The sequence below is a fragment of the Ictidomys tridecemlineatus genome, chromosome 1 (assembly GCF_052094955.1).
Source record: "Ictidomys tridecemlineatus isolate mIctTri1 chromosome 1, mIctTri1.hap1, whole genome shotgun sequence".
NCBI lineage: Eukaryota > Metazoa > Chordata > Mammalia > Rodentia > Sciuridae > Ictidomys > Ictidomys tridecemlineatus.
The window spans coordinates 47,733,648-47,747,591 of NC_135477.1; the positions used below are offsets into that span (position 1 = coordinate 47,733,648).

The 13,944-nt window shown below is 36.1% G+C and overlaps 1 protein-coding gene and 1 non-coding gene across 5 annotated transcripts in view; one reads left to right on the plus strand and one right to left on the minus strand.

Moving 5' to 3' along the window:
* The window catches only part of Kat6b (lysine acetyltransferase 6B), a 188,088-nt gene that overhangs the window by 157,079 nt on the left and 17,065 nt on the right, over positions 1-13,944 (minus strand). For all 4 annotated transcript variants that reach the window (XM_021726706.3, XM_005325885.4, XM_005325886.3 and 1 more), the window contains exon 3: positions 12,864-13,735. In XM_021726706.3, coding sequence (XP_021582381.1) covers positions 12,864-13,484 — 621 coding nt within the window. In that variant the 5' untranslated portion in view covers positions 13,485-13,735. The remainder of the gene's footprint in view (positions 1-12,863; positions 13,736-13,944) is intronic.
* On the plus strand, positions 6,425-6,529 carry LOC120885929 (U6 spliceosomal RNA). Its single transcript, XR_005728728.1, has one exon. It is a non-coding gene; the product is annotated as a U6 spliceosomal RNA (small nuclear RNA).

Sequence of the window (13,944 nt, forward strand, 5' to 3'; positions counted from 1 at the left end):
TTGTAACTTAGTTCCTAGTACAGTACTTTACATTTTAAGAATTTAATAAGGGTTGTAGCTCAGGGTTAGAATGTTCGTTTGGCACATCCAGGGCCCTGGGTTTGAACACTCAGCACCACATAAAAATAAATAAATAAAGGTATTATGTCCATCTACAACCAAAAAATAAATATTAAAAAAAATAATTTAATAAACATGTTGATTTCACTCAAATAAAATAAAGAAACAGGCAGGGGGTGATGAAGTAGCAGCTTGTACTGGGGTTGAAGCACTGACTCCAACACTTTCTGTGAATTCTTTTTTAGAGGGGCAGGGGGAGAAAACCAAGAATTACCTTAATCACTGAGCCACATCCCCAGCCCTTTTTATTTTTTATTTTGAGACAGAGTCTCACTAGGTTTCTGCCTCAGCCTCCCAAGACACTAGGATTACAGGAATGCACCACCACGTCCAGCTTTCTGTGTATTCTTGAGTAAGTCATTTTCTTCGGCCTGTTTCTTCATCTGTAAAATTTAGCTAATAATAGTAATCATCTCTCAGGGTTCATGTAAAATTATTTAGTGTCTATTAAATGCCTTAGAACATTACCTAGTATACAGTAAGCAATATGTGTTTGACATGAATATACTCTTTTATGTTTTCCAGTCTTCAAATATAATGTGAACTTCTTATCATGTGTACTTTACAAGGCACAAATACATATTTCAACCATGTCTGCTTAGTTTTTGTTGCATACTGTGGATTAAAACAGAATTTAAACAGTCCCAGACACAAATCATGGATTTTAAAAGTATCAGCAGACTCCTCACAAGATGCATATGGGGTAGGGGGGTGAGGGGAAAGGGGGTAGGGGGGTGAGGGGAAGGGGAATAGGGGGGGAGGAATACACTAAAAAGTAGTGTTCTCAATGTAAACTATTTTTCATTTTGCTCTAAAATTTTTAGAAACCAGAAAAATACATACAATTTGCACTTGATCAATGTTCTCCAAACTGCCTGCAGGCTTGTGTTCATAACACTAGCAAGATTTATTGCTAATCAACATGCCATGCTAAATGGAAATCATGGTATTACACAATTTTCCAATAAAGAAGTGATTTTTGTAAGTTGATATAAATGCTTTATAAAGATGTAATTGTTGGCACCTTGTTATATTTCAGTAGCTGGTGGAAAATGAGATAAGTTAGAAGGTTTACAGAAGAGGTCAGGCTCATCAGGTAAAAAGATCATCATTTTTATCATCTCTAGAAAGCACATTTATAGGCTGATAACAGTTATTCTTTAACAACTGGAACCATAGTTATTTCCAAAGCATTCCAACTAATTGCAGCAAAACACTGTAAAACAAAGGAAAATGAATCCTAGGAGCTCCCTGCCTTAATTTGATGCCTATTCTTCTGGATTTTTTCCTGTGAAGTAAAAAATATAATTTACATCCTCCCGTCCTTTTTTAAAAAAAAATCAGTTTCTTTTTCAGCCTATTTTGAATTCTCTAGTTGAGGATTTATAATTTAAATAACAAATGAAATTCTTCAGATGTTAGTCTTTAAAATGTCACTAATGAACCTATCTTATTAAATGATTATGATGGCGTGTTCCGCCCCCCCCCCCGCCCCGCCAGGTACTCTGAGCATTTAAGTGAAAGACCCTCTCTACAACGTTAAATAAACTTTTCAAAAAATATTTTGAATATCCAAATTCCTACTGTTAAAAACTTTGAAGCTGTTAATGGCAAATCCATTCTTCAGCTGTAAGTAAAGGGGCAGGAAGTGCAGACAGAAGGCAACCCCCTGCTTCAGTCCCAGAAATGATTCAGCATTGTGCCATCAAACATGGAATCCAAGCGTCTCAACACCAGCCTTCGGCCAGCATCACTACAATAAGCTATTGATTTGCTCCTTTTAGGTAGTCTTAGACTACGGTACCCCACAGCCTGAAAATCTTCAAAGATTTATAATTCTCAGAGCATTATTTGACTTAGGTAAGGCTGGTAAAACCACTGTGTGGCAGGTGAAATAATAACCTCCAGAAAACATCTACTTCCTAATGCTTGGAACTTGTATGTTATCTTACGTGGCAAAATAACCTAGCAGGCTTGATTAAATTAAGGACTGCAAGCTAGAAAGTGTACTCTGAATTAACCAGGTGAGCCCAATTTAATCACAGCAGTCTGTGATTAAATTGACCACAGATGGACATCAGAGGGAACTGTGACCTATAAAGGAATGATCAAAGAGGAAATACTGCTGGCCTTGAAGACAGAGAAAGGGGACCAGGAGTCAAAGAATGTGGGCAGCTCTAGAAGTGTGAAAACCAAAGATACGATTCTCCTAAAGTTTCCAGAAAAGAATACGAGCCTACCATCACCTTGATTTTTAACCCAATGAGAATCATTGTTCTATCTTACCAACAGAACATGCATGTTGGTTTTTGTTGTTGTTTTGGTTTTGTTTTTGGTACTAAGGATTGAACCTAGGGTACTTTACCACTGATTCAGGTCCCCAGTCCTTTTTGGTTTTTATTTAGCCTTGATCAGTTGCAATCCTCCTGTCTCAGCCTCCTGAGTCACAGGGATGCCAACAGGAGCATGTGCGGTTGTGTTTTCCTTTGGGAATGAACTCAGGGGCACTCAACCACTAAGCCACAATCTCCAGCCCTATTTTGTATTTTATTTAGAGACGAGGTCTCACTGAGTTGCTTAGCGCCTCACTTTTGCTGAGGCTGAGGCATGTGTGACTGTTTTAAACCACCAAGTCCGTGTGATTTGTTACAGGGGCAACAGAAAATTAATGCACACTGAGTGAAAAGTTATTCATATGGTCTTAAGTCTGTACTAATTATTAATTACAAGATGAAAAGGGTGTTTATATAAAGATAGGTCAGACAGATGCCACTTTAGCCAACTGATTAAATAAACACCATTTTTAATGACAAACCTGGAATTGTTTATCTCCTGATATAACCCAAAATGAAATACACAAGATCACATATATACTGTTCTTGCCAAAAATGTCTGACTTGGATCTAATCTTGAGGATACAATCAAACAAATATCTAACTGTTGGACATCCTACAAGTAATGGTAATGTCTTGCCAGGTGCGGTGGCACACGCCTGTAATCCCAGAGGCTCAGGAAGCTGAAGCAAGAGGATCACAAGTTCAAAGCCAGCCTCAACAAAAAGCGAGATACTAAACAACTCAGTGAGACCCTGTCTCTAAATAAAATACAAAAAATAGGGCTGGGATGTGCCTTAGTGGTCGAGTGTCCCTAAATTTAATCCCCAATACCCTGACCCCCTCCAAAAAAAGGTAATGTCTTGAAAGCACAAAGGAGGGAAAACTGTTCTCTATTAAAGGAGCCATAAGCCAGGTGTGGTGGCACATGCCTGTATCCCAGAGGCTCGGGACACTGAAGCAGGAAGATCACAAGTTCAAAGCCAGCCTCAGCAACTTGACAAGCCCCTAAGCAACTTAGTGATACCCTGTCTCAAAATAAAAAAATAAAAACGAGCTAGGGGATGTGGCTCAAGGGTTAATTAAGTGCTCCTAGGTTCAATCCCTGGTACCAGAATAAAATAAAATAAAATAAAATAAAATAAAGGAGACCTAATCGAGTTTGATCCCCAGCAACAGAAGGAAGGAAGGAAGGAAGGAAGGAAGGAAGGAAGGAAGGAAGGAAGGAAGGAAGGAAGGAAGGAAGGAAGACCAATGCTGGATCAAAAGTCAAAAGTTGTGATATTTTGGGGTCATATGAGAAAATATGGGCTATTAGAATAATACTCATTTCACTGCTAAATTCTTTGCATAAGATAAAGTACTGTAATATATTGGAGGATGTTTTGATATCTAATTAAATATCTAGGGATAATATATCATAATGCCTGCCATTTATTTTTCAATAGTTCAGCCAAAAATTATAAATAGATGCATTCTATGTGTGTGTATATATACAAACACACACACATATACACCCAGGAAAAGAGAGAATAATAACTATTGCAAAATGTTAATAATTGGTGAATTTAGATGAAAGAAATACAGTGTTTATTATACCACCACTCCTTCAACTTTCCTGAAACATTACAATTTTATAAATTGCAAAGTTAAGGGAGAAAGATCATCCTAGCTCCCTCCACTGCCTTTTTTTAAATTCTTTTTTGATGTTGATGAACCTTCATTTTATTCATTTATTTATATGCAGTGCTGAGAATCGAACCCAGTACCTCACACATCTAGGCAAGTGCTGTACCACTGAGCTACAAACCCAGCCCTTTCCTCCACTGCCTTCTTTTCCCAGGTAACATACTGCCAGGAGTTAACAAAACAGCTGATGTTCTTCAACACACCACATTCTTCCACCAGCAGGTCTTATTTTCTGCAGTTTTACTCACAATTTAAGACTCAATAGTTAGAATAGGGTGTTGTTGCAAGACAGAAATCATATATATGTTAAAATGCTAGCTTTGGAAGCAGATCAAGTATCAAACAGAAATCAACTTTTGATGTCCTTATTACCGGATTTTAGTTTTACATTCTTGTCTCCTCTTACTACTATTTCTTTTATGCTGTTTCATCATTCCTATTTATGATCAGAAAGGGTCACAAGCATGTCAGAAACCACAGACAAAAAGCAGGACTGGTCACATCAGAAACTACTACAGAAACCATCAAGTGCTGCCTCTGGCTCCCAGCCCACACCACTCTGAACATCACAGGCAGCCCAGACCAAGGCTCACCTCCTTCCTGTAGGCCTCACTGCTCTCCATATGGCAGCTTACTGACATCAAAGAAGATGGAAGAAATTATCTAAAATTCACCAGGCTAGTCCCATTCCTTCCCTTGAACTGTGGAAGAGTCACTGATACCTCAATTATCTCTCCTGCAATACCTTTCCCAGCAGCAGGCTAAGATTTTGTGATGCTAAAAATAAAAAAATAAAAATTTTAAAGTAGGTGAAGGGAGTGTATCGGACCAACGGGGGGGGGGGGGGGGGGGATTCACAACAAAAGACCCCCTTGATGAGTGTGACAAGAGCTGACATATTTGTATACCTACAACAATAATACCGAGAAACAAAAATTGAACTTTGTAAATAAAATTAAGTTGCTCTTCTGAACTGCCTGTCAAGCTACAGACAGGAAAAGGCCCAGCATGGTTTCTATGTATGCCTATGCTGTTTCTAATAGAAAGGACACAATCAAGCCAAAACAAACATCTGTTAACCAGTTAAAGTTTGTTAATGAAACAAAATTGCAGCTGGTTTATCAAAGATCAAAAGTGAAGCAAATTAGAGAAAGGATGTATGAACAAAGCTTGTTTCTAAAAAATAGTGGCTAAAGAATTTTAAACCCACTTGTCAAATTAACACAAATCCTTCCTGGATTTTGCTTAGACAACTGATTAGTATTTATTTTATATTTTTGTACAGACCAACCTCACAGTTTAAATCTAGTATCATTTATTCTAGAACTGTCTCTAATGTTCATTTTGCAGATTTGTCAAAATATTTTTGGGGGGCTTGGGATGTGGCTCAAGCGGTAGCGCACTCGCCTGGCATGCGTGCGGCCCGGGTTCGATCCTCAGCACCACATACCAACAAAGATGTTGTGTCTGCCAAGAACTAAAAAATAAATATTAAAAAAAAAAATTCTCTCTCTCTCTCTCTCTCCCTCCTCTCTCACTCTCTCTTTTAAAAAAAATATATTTTTGTTTTTTAAAAAAAGGCACATGGGGCTAAGGATGTGGCTCAAGTGGCAGCACTGCATGCATGAGGCACTGGGTTCGATTCTCAGCACCACATAAAAATAAAATAAAGATATTAAAAAAAAGATAAGTAACTCTACATTATATTATGCTAATTAAAAGGTTATCTCAAATAAAGAAAAACAATAAAATGCACTTTTTCCACTCCCAGAGACCTCTAAGCAAGTGGCCCAGTCCCAAGCAAGAATGTAAGTGCATTTAGTATTTCACAATATGTACTATAATATCACCTTTTATTACATATACAAACTTCCATCCACCACCTGAAGACATGGAGATAAGAGTACCTACACACAAATAAAAACACTTCCCTCATGGCCCTGCTAACTCAAATTACATGGCTGACTCATTTGTTAACTTTAATTTGGTAAGCTAATTGATGTTTATGGACTTAGAAATATTAATACATCAACGAGATGAAAGTATCTGAGAATATTCAGAGTCACAGTTAAATTTTGGTGTGGCTTAGAGAACCACTGTATCAAATTTACTGTTGTTTTTATGTACTGTGCCAAGAAAATGAAGTTTATAAACAAAATATTATGAATTTTACAATCAAAATTTGCTATTGCAATGATGAAATAATCACATTTGACATGAATAAAATACAAAGGTAAAATATTTTAAAAGAAAAGGCCTCCATTTTGAGAAACATTAAAATGGTACTTGCTTCAGCAGCACAGATACTAAAATTGTAATGATCAGAAAAGATTAGCATGGCCCCTATGCAAGGATGACATATAATTCATGAAGGATTACATGTTTTTAAATAAATCATTTGAGTGAGGAAAAAAACAAAACAACATTAAAGTGCACCATTTGTTAAAGTTTAAAGGGAGGGCAGAGCTGTAGCTCAGGGGTAGAGTGCTTGCCTAGCATGCGTGAGGCACTGGGTTTGATTCTAGGCATCATATAAAAAATAAATAAATAAAATAAAGGTCCATCTACAATAACAACAAAAATTTAAAAAGTCTGAAGGAAAAGAACAAAATCTTTACTATGTAAAATACAATCAAAATAAATAAATAAAATAAAACAAACAGCACTTAATTGCTGAATAACATAAACGCTATACAATACAGATTTTCTTAGCACTGTTAAGAATCACAAGTTGCAGGAAATGGATGGCATTAGAGAAGATTATGCTAAGTGAAGTAAGCCAATCCCTAAAAAACAAATGCTGAACATCTTCTCTGATATAAGGGGGGTGATTCAAAATGGGATAGGGAGGAAGAGCATGAGAATAAGATTACCTCTAGATAGGGAAGAGACATGGGAGGGAAAAGGAAGGAGAAGGGGAATTGAACGGAGGATGGAAGGAGATCCTCAACGTTATACAGAATACACATATGATGTTGTGAGGAGAAAAAAAAAAAAGAAGTGTGTCACATTAGATTGGGTAGAGAGATGTAATGGGAGGGGAGAAAGGAGGGGAAGGGTGGGTAGGAAGGGCAGCAGAATAAAATAGACATTATTATGGCTGTATGTATATAGGTGACTGTATGACCAATGTGATTCTGCAACCTGTACAATCAGAAAAATGAGAAATTATACCCCATTTGATTCAAATGTGTGAATTGTCAAGATCATTGTACTGTCATATGTAACTAATAAAAAAAATACATCTAAAAAAAAAGAATCACAAGTGTAGCTATTATAAGCCAATAGGTATACAGAGTACAAGAGTAAATTCCTTACAACTATTGATCAGTCAGGACAGGATCATGTGTTATGGGAAAGGTATCAGAAATTCAATACATCAAAGATCCAAAAAGTTTAAAAGAATGTTTAACATTCACTTGAGCAATCAAAAGTCCTCTGACATGCTGTGTCTACTAAAGCCAATTTCGTTAGAAGTCTAGACAAGTCCTATCTTTTTTTTTTTTAACATTTATTTTTCAGTTTTCAGCGGACACAACATCTTTGTTTGTATGTGGTGCTGAGGATCGAACCCGGGCCACATGCATGCCAGGCGAGCGCGCTACCGCTTGAGCCACATCCCCAGCCCCCACAAGTCCTATCTTGATAACAGCTCCAAAGTGGAACAAGTTGTCATGCCTTAAGTGCAACACAAAGACAATCGCTCTTCATTTCATCTTTCCCTTGACCCCACTAACTAGTTTGGGACAGTCTGAGTGCTCTCTCCATAATACCTCAACAACTGGTACTATTTGCTCACAAAAGCAGTCTTCAGACACTGCCCTATTCTGAAACACTTCTGAAGCTTAATTGTAAGAACAACATGAACTACAATTTTTGATCCTTCTCTGATCCTAGAGTAGCAAGTATTTGATCTACCTGGACTCTCACATAATAGGCTTCTATCTAACTTTAGTGATTCCAAAACTAACTTTTCTCCATACTAATCCCAAAATTAAAGTTTTTTTGTTATTTCTTATTGATACATTATAATTATACATAATAGCGGAATTTATTATGTCATATTCATACACGCATAACAAAATTTGATTATTCCCATTCCCTAGTACCTTCCCTTTCCAATTCAGGTTATTCTGAAGCATTACATTTTACAATATTTATAACGTTTAGGGCTCTATCCTTCAGATCTGAAGGATAAAGTTGACTACACATAAATAAAGTGCCTTTGAGAAATGTGACATCTATAATACAAAGGACATCACTTCAAAAGAAAATTAAGAAGGTCAATAGAGAGGACATTCGGACTCTCTATAATTAGCAGATAAAAAATATATACATTTATGCCAAAAGGATTCACAGTTGTCCAAGACTATGAATGATTCTCCTGGGGCTTAAGACTTCTGGAAGCCTGCCACATCACAAACAATGTGGTCCTTCTCAAAAAACAGGCTATTGGAAAAGTCCCAGAACCAGAGGAGAAGGATCTGCTTTAATGCAGAAAGAATGGGACTAGAAAGGAGAGGACATAAGGGAGAAAAGTAGAAGAAAGGAAAATCTAAAACTAAAGTTACCTAATTTATGGCATTTACATGACACAGGAGTTATATAGGATGTATATATATCTTCTATCCATAGAAATTATTTCATAACATTGCCCAAAACTGATAAAATACCTAATAAGGGGTGGGGGACAAATACAATTAACAACTGAACAAACCAGTCTATGATAAGTGATTTTCATCATAGTTTTTCTCTCTCTGCCCCATTTTTGATCATTAGTGCTCCATTTCAATATCATTTTTATTTTTTATTATTGACAATCTTATCATTCTTGTAATTATGTTTGAAGGTTTTTATAAGATCCCAATAACAGCAATTTCATTTCTTCAAAAGAAAAACATCAAAAGTCCTATTTGATATTAAAAATGTTCCACCTTTCAACAAAACAAGAGTAGCAAGCATTTGATCCACCTGGACTTTCACATAATAGGCTTCTATCTAACTTTAGTGATTCCAAAACTAACTTTTCTCCATACTAATCCCAAAATTCAGGGTTTTTTGTTATTTCTTATTGATACATTATAATTATACATAATAGCAGAATTTAGAATGAAGAGTTCCCATATTATATACTGCACTGGAAACACACCAAGATTGATGCTTAATCAATTTTAGGAAGATATTCTCAATAAAGTAAAATACCAAGGAATCTGTTTAAAATTGAACTAAACTGATTTTATAAAAATGTTAAATGTTCAAATGCAATTTTACTGCTACAAAGTGCATAGTAATAACTGAAGCCTCTCTTCGAATATTTGACTTTCTAAAGTCCTCATAATCTGACCTAATTGAGCTTTACCACTTTTAATGAGAAACACTAATACTATCCTTCAGGAGTTCCCTCACCAAGTCAAAGATAAAGTTTTATCTTCAGTGGTTTAATTCATTTCCATATCACCTCACCGGAGAGAGCTTTCTTAAATAAATACAAAGAATTTATGCTAAGGAGCCAGTGTGGTAATACCCAATTTGAATTCTAGACTATCAAAAGATGTGCAATTACATTTCAGAAAGAAGGAGCACTTCTATTTCAACTCACATTGTATTCCTCCTAGCAGTCATGCATAGGAATGATGATGATGTTAAATCTAATTAGACACAGATTTACTACTTCCTCACTGCATTCCCATATTGTTAATACTATAAATTGTACCTGCTTTAAAAACTGTAATAAGCTCTTTACAACCATCAAATTTAAAATGTTAGGAATTTATTTGTTGAGGGAAAACTACTTCTGACCACTGGAGAAACTGGAAAAGAGACTTTTACTAATAATTAAAAGCAACCACCGTTGACCAATCTACTGCCCCAGCTGAAAACAGGTCTGGATCCAGACTGGGATCTGGGATCCTTGCTTCACACTTACCCACTCTGTAAGTGACCCTGGGCAAACTGCTTAAAACTTTGAGCCTCAGTTTTTCATCTTTAAGATAAAGAAAATAACCTCCTACCTCAAAGTTACCGTGCCAAGTGAAGGAGATAATAAAAATAAAGCACTTAGAACAATGCTAGCATGTAACACTTATGAAATATTGCCTATTATTTTTACTATTTTTATTCTTTTTTACAATTAAATAGAATTGCTCAACATAAGTAATCAGAATAACAGCTTCTTTGAAAGACATTGGTTGACTATATTTTAGTTGTGAGAGGCTCCATCTCTGAACAGTTTCCATTTATACCATAAATTTTTTTTCACGATGCAAACTCTGCAACTTCTAGCATATCAAGAACAATGACAATCTCTTTCAAATATATTACAGAAAGTCCCTAATGCACAAAACTATAGTACTATCAATATGCACACATATCCAAGTTCAGGAGCCTAAGCAAGAATAATCAAAGGCCAACAACTAGTTTTTCACAACAGTACAAAAAAATGTTCACATTGGCTATTTGACATCTTAGGATCCCGTTATAATCTGATAAAACCATAGGCCCTAACCCTAGAAAAACATGGGGATACACACATGATTTTTACATTCAAGCCTATTCATGGATCCCAGGTCAAGAATTTTTATTATGTTTACTTAGAAAGTTTACCACTTTTAATGTTTACCACTTTTAGTCTCAGAGAGCAATTTATTATAATGTAGTTTAATTAAAATTTTCAAGGAAAAATGCTGTTATATATAATACAAAAATGTCAAAATTACTTGAACTGCTTTTTATATTTTTATTTGTATTTTTTCAGAATTAGATTATAATTACTTCATACAACTAATATTCAAATTTCATCAAGTAAAAATTCTAAGACACATTTTCTTAGCTTTCCTTGTTAAATGATGATGCTAACTGGACAATTTAAAGATCAGCATCATAAAAAGAACAGTACAATTGCATGCTAAGCAATAAATTATTCTGTTCTCAATACTAGACACTTTCAGACACGAATTTTCCTGTAGACTAAAAATACTTTCATACAGATGCTGCCTGGAAAAAAATATGATAAGGTTAGCAAGAAATGATGGGCAAGGTTAGAAAAGGATACGAAAGGCACTATGGAAAATTTGTAGTTGCTCCTCTATCAAAAGTTAAAAATATGCTAGGTGTAGTGGTGCAGGCCTGCAATATAGCAAGTGGGGAGGCTTAGGCAAGGACTGCAAGTTCAAGGACAGCCTTAGCAACTTAGCAAGACCCTGTTTCAAAAAATAAGAAGGGGTAGGGATGTAGCTCAGTAGTAAAGTGCCCTTGGGTCCAATCCCCAGTATCATAAAAAAGGAAAAAATATAATTATATAAAAAAATATGAAAATTTCATACTTTTTTATGCCATGATCTCCCATAAAGATTTAGAGTTGGTTACACATACACAACTACCATCAACTGATAAATATGTTGCGGAAAACTAATAAGACATAAATACAGTTAAGAAATAGATTAAAGGCTTTAGAGTGGTCTGTAGAAAGGCAAACTACCTAATCCTACCCAGCTCCTAGAGCTGGGCCCCTATCAGCTAAAGCACCAAAGGAAACAGGGTCCACTTCAAGATCTTATGACTTCTAAGAGGAAGACATAAGCCACGCACAGCTTTGCCTAACATTTGTGTTTCAATCCTTTCTAAAAACATGGTTTAGAGAGCAACCACTTTTTCTATTAACACGATTTAGAGGATGTAAAATTAACTGATAGCAATGTATGCATTTGCCCAAAGGACAAACAACAAGCCCCCAAACTGTAGGGCCTAAATTATAAACAACTAGCTGTTGGTCTACTATGATTTTAGTTGGGGGGATAATTTCAGAAATAATTTCTATAGCTTTGAAACAAAACAAAGGAAAATCCTATCAACCAGATTCATTTCAAAATCATTGTAATAACAGAAGAAAAACTCTGCCAAGTATTTATAATGCTATAGAGCAGAGCACAGAGGCACACACCTGTAATCTCAGTACTCAGGAGGCTGAAGCAGGGGGATCACAAGTTTAAGGCCTGCCTCAGCAACCTTATGAAGACCCTCAGCAACTTAAAAGAGACTCTGTCTCAAAATAAAAAAATAAAAGGACTGGGGATGTAGCTCAGTGGTAAAGTATTCCTGCATTAAATTCCCAGAAACAAAAACAAAAAAACAAATACAATGCTACAGAATTAACAGTCCCAAAGAAATCAAAGAGTATAAGCAAAGATACTATAGGAGAAAAAAATGAACATTCACAGACACCCACTGAGAACTCAACATTAATAAATGACTTCAAATTGGGGGAATTTAGGTCATATATTAAAACAATTTCAGGAATGCAGAGATTATGAGTATTAAAATAAGAAGTCTGCAGATTCTTCTCTGAAAATAATAATGAAGGAAAAATATACTATGGTCTTCCTAAGGTTTCTAAAATATATGTGACTCTGCCTTGAAGAAGAATTAAAGTTACCTATGGTTGTCCCTTCTAGCACCCACCAATTATTTTTTTTCAAATCACATAATCATCATGTTAAATGTTTGGCAACCAATGAGAAAGCCCTCAATGTATTGTAAAACAATATAAATCATTATATTGTGAACTAATAGGTACATTTTAAAACAGAAAAGTCTGCTTAAGGCAAAACATCTGATTTTAATCAAACTCAGAACTTTTGTTCATATTAAACTTAAAAGATAACTGTACAAGCCAAAAGAGCAGTACAATATTTCGATTGTATTAATGTTCCTTTTTTCGCTTACCTGGTCTTTCTCGTGGGGTAGAAGGCTGACAGGTGGGAGTGAGGATGGAAAAGCACTGGGACACTGGGGTGCCCCTTTGCCATCTAAGCTCCCATAATTGACCCTGTACTGTGGTCCATCTTTCAGTAACCTCCCATTGTTCACTGCACGCTTGGCTCCCAGGCGCAGCCGCTGCTGAAAGGCTGGGTTATTGGTGGTGCTCGTGAGGTCACTCTGACTTCTGAGATACTTCTCTATGTTCTTCAAGGAGGAGCCATTTGGTTCCTCCAGTCCTTCAATTGCTCTCCTTAAAAGTTTATTCCAATCCACATTACGAAGATCATTACATGATCCTCTAGACCCCTTGGTTGACTTAGGAAAAGTGCCCGGTTTAACTGATGAAAAGCGCCCAGGGTTGTCTGGGTCCTTATATGAGGCAAGGCCTTTGTTGGTGACTTTGAGAACTGAGCCATCCTGAACGCTGAGCTCCAGCTGTTCAGAGACTGTCTTCTTATCCAACCCATGGGATGTGCTGACTGCATGGCAGATTCTCTCTTCAGAGGGCCTTTGCTTTTGCTTTTTTATTTTCTGTATAGCTTCAAGAATCCACTCTGTATAAAGTGGGTTTGCAAGTTTTACCATGGTTGACAAATGACTTCTTCAACACAAAAGTTACCCATAGAGGTTCTCCTTGTATTTAACAGAACTTGCAGGTTTGAAAGTCATTCAACAAGCGGGCAGGGCAATCCACACCTTGTTAATCAACATCTCAAAAACATCCATTCTTAAGAGATACAAAAGAGGACTAACAAGCAACATGGATACTTGTCTTACTTTACCAACAGGAAAAACTGCATTTGAGTGAAGAACATCTTTAACCAGGAAATCAAGACCTTAAAGGATAAAAAAGAGAAAAAACTTTTAACAATGGAATTTCTAAAAATAAATTAAAAGATTCTTTGGTATTACTTTTCAAATGCAAAAAGACCGCAGAAGTAATGATAGACAGGTATTGTGTAACACAGCCACAGTGACTAATATTTTCAACCAGAAACTGGGTCACAGTCTAAGAAAGAATTTTTCACTTATTTACATGAAGTCA